Genomic DNA, 1,769 nt, shown 5'->3' with positions numbered 1-1,769 from the left:
AAAAAAAAAAAAAAAAAGTCTCTCGGTGGAGCAAAAAGCTCAAAGTTGAAGGCCCAGTTGTAATACTAAAGGGCTGGAGGTTCCAGTCCAAGTCACGACTCCCCCAACTCTGGCCCCAAACTACCCTGAAAGAGGCTAGATGACCCTAGCCCCAGCCTTACCAGGTTTTTGACCTGATGCTGGGTACTGGCCTTGAAAGCCACGGTTGGCAACTCATTCCGAAGGTAATCCAGCCATTTCTCCACAACCTCCTTGGGGACCAGGTCTGGGGTAAATATAGGAACAGATGGGGCTGGTAAGCAGAGCAATACCTCCATGGTTCCCTCCAAAGACACCTCCACCCATACCCAAAGCTAGGCCCACCTACCATCAACAGGTCTCTCGACTGGCCCTGTCATTCCCATCCAGTCCGGAGGTTGGAGTTAGAAAGAACAGTCTGGTCTATGGGTTGCGTTAACCCTCCCTGAGGGGGCCTCTGTTCCCTCAGGGAATGGACAAACTAGCTGTCTGGTTCCAAACGTTCTCTTTCCAAAACAGCGCCAGGAGCATCAGAGGCCTCCCAAATATTGTTTCCTATCCCCTCTCTGGATCATTCTAGGTTGGGCCAAATGTCAAAGATAACTCTAACAAGAATGGCTATCATGTGTGAAGTACTGACCACCATGTACCAAGCATTTTATCATTACTTCTTACAATGAATCTATGAGGTTGGGATACTCATGGGCCATTTTACAGCTAGAGAAACGGGAGCTCTTGGAGGTGGCATGACTTATTCAGTGTCTCAGAGAAAAGAATCAGGACAGGTGAGGGGCTGAGCCCCAGACCTGAGTGACTCCTGAGCCCATGTGCTCCTCTGCCCGTCTGTGAGTTCCAGTTTGAGGGAGGAGGAACTCTCCAAGGTTGTCCAATCACAGAGAAGGCTCGAAATGGCAAGAACAGGAGACTGAAAGGCAGACAGGCTTGGACTCCACACCTAACTTGTACTATACTCTGTGATACAGGCTTTGAAAATCAGAACAAAAATTTCTACTTTAAATGACTATTATGAGTATCACTGAGTTGCTGGGTTCAGTGTCTGGTCCAAGCTAGACGTTAAAGATGGCCTGCCCACCTTCCCTATCACACCCAATCCTGCCTAACACCCACCAATCTTGTTCAAGACCAGGACCAGCTTCTTGTTGCCTTGTGCTCGCAGGACAGCCTCCTCCATTTGGAAGCAGCGGCAGCCTAATGGGTCTCTGGCATCCAGGACTTCCAGAATCACATCAGAGTATTCCACCACCTGCAGGGCAGAGGACCAGGGGATAAGGGCAGGGAAAGGATAGGATAGCAGTGGATAGGATAGCAGTGATGCAGTCCCATGAAACAAAAGTCTCCATCTCAGTCAGGAAAAAACAGAAATGGAGAGGAAATGAGGCTGGACTGGAACCCTCCCCCGAAAGCCTGAAGAAATGGAACCCTGTACCTTACGAAACTCCTTGTAATAAGCCTTCCTTGTGGCCTCGTCATCCAGCTGAGGAAACATATTTAATTCCTGCAAAACTTCCTCCTAAAGGAGAAAAAAAAGAGAAGAGTCCAGGGGAGGAGGGGGAGAGAGAGAGAAAGAGAAGCAGGGCTTTGGAAACTATAGGAGGCTTAAAAAATCATGTGAGTCCTGGCCATCAGAGAAATGCAAATCAAAACTGCAATGAGATACCATCTCACATCAGTTAGAATGGCAATCATTAAAAAGTCAGGAAACAACAGGTGCTGGAGAGGATGTGGAGAAA

At 48.3% G+C, this 1,769-nt stretch overlaps 1 protein-coding gene across 1 annotated transcript in view; it reads right to left on the bottom strand.

The window, feature by feature from the left end:
* Window positions 1–1,769, bottom strand: part of GNL3L (guanine nucleotide binding protein-like 3 (nucleolar)-like) — a 39,697-nt gene that overhangs the window by 21,009 nt on the left and 16,919 nt on the right. The window contains exons 6-8 of the mRNA XM_011946577.1: window positions 1,466–1,549; window positions 1,147–1,282; window positions 162–265 (exon numbers count right to left, since the gene is read on the bottom strand). Coding sequence (XP_011801967.1) covers window positions 162–265; window positions 1,147–1,282; window positions 1,466–1,549 — 324 coding nt within the window. The remainder of the gene's footprint in view (window positions 1–161; window positions 266–1,146; window positions 1,283–1,465; window positions 1,550–1,769) is intronic.

This window comes from Colobus angolensis, unplaced genomic scaffold (assembly GCF_000951035.1).
Source record: "Colobus angolensis palliatus isolate OR3802 unplaced genomic scaffold, Cang.pa_1.0 Scaffold250, whole genome shotgun sequence".
NCBI classification, from domain to species: Eukaryota; Metazoa; Chordata; class Mammalia; order Primates; family Cercopithecidae; genus Colobus; species Colobus angolensis.
Note: the sequence above shows the minus strand (reverse complement) of the source record. Positions and strands in the feature narration are given on the sequence as shown.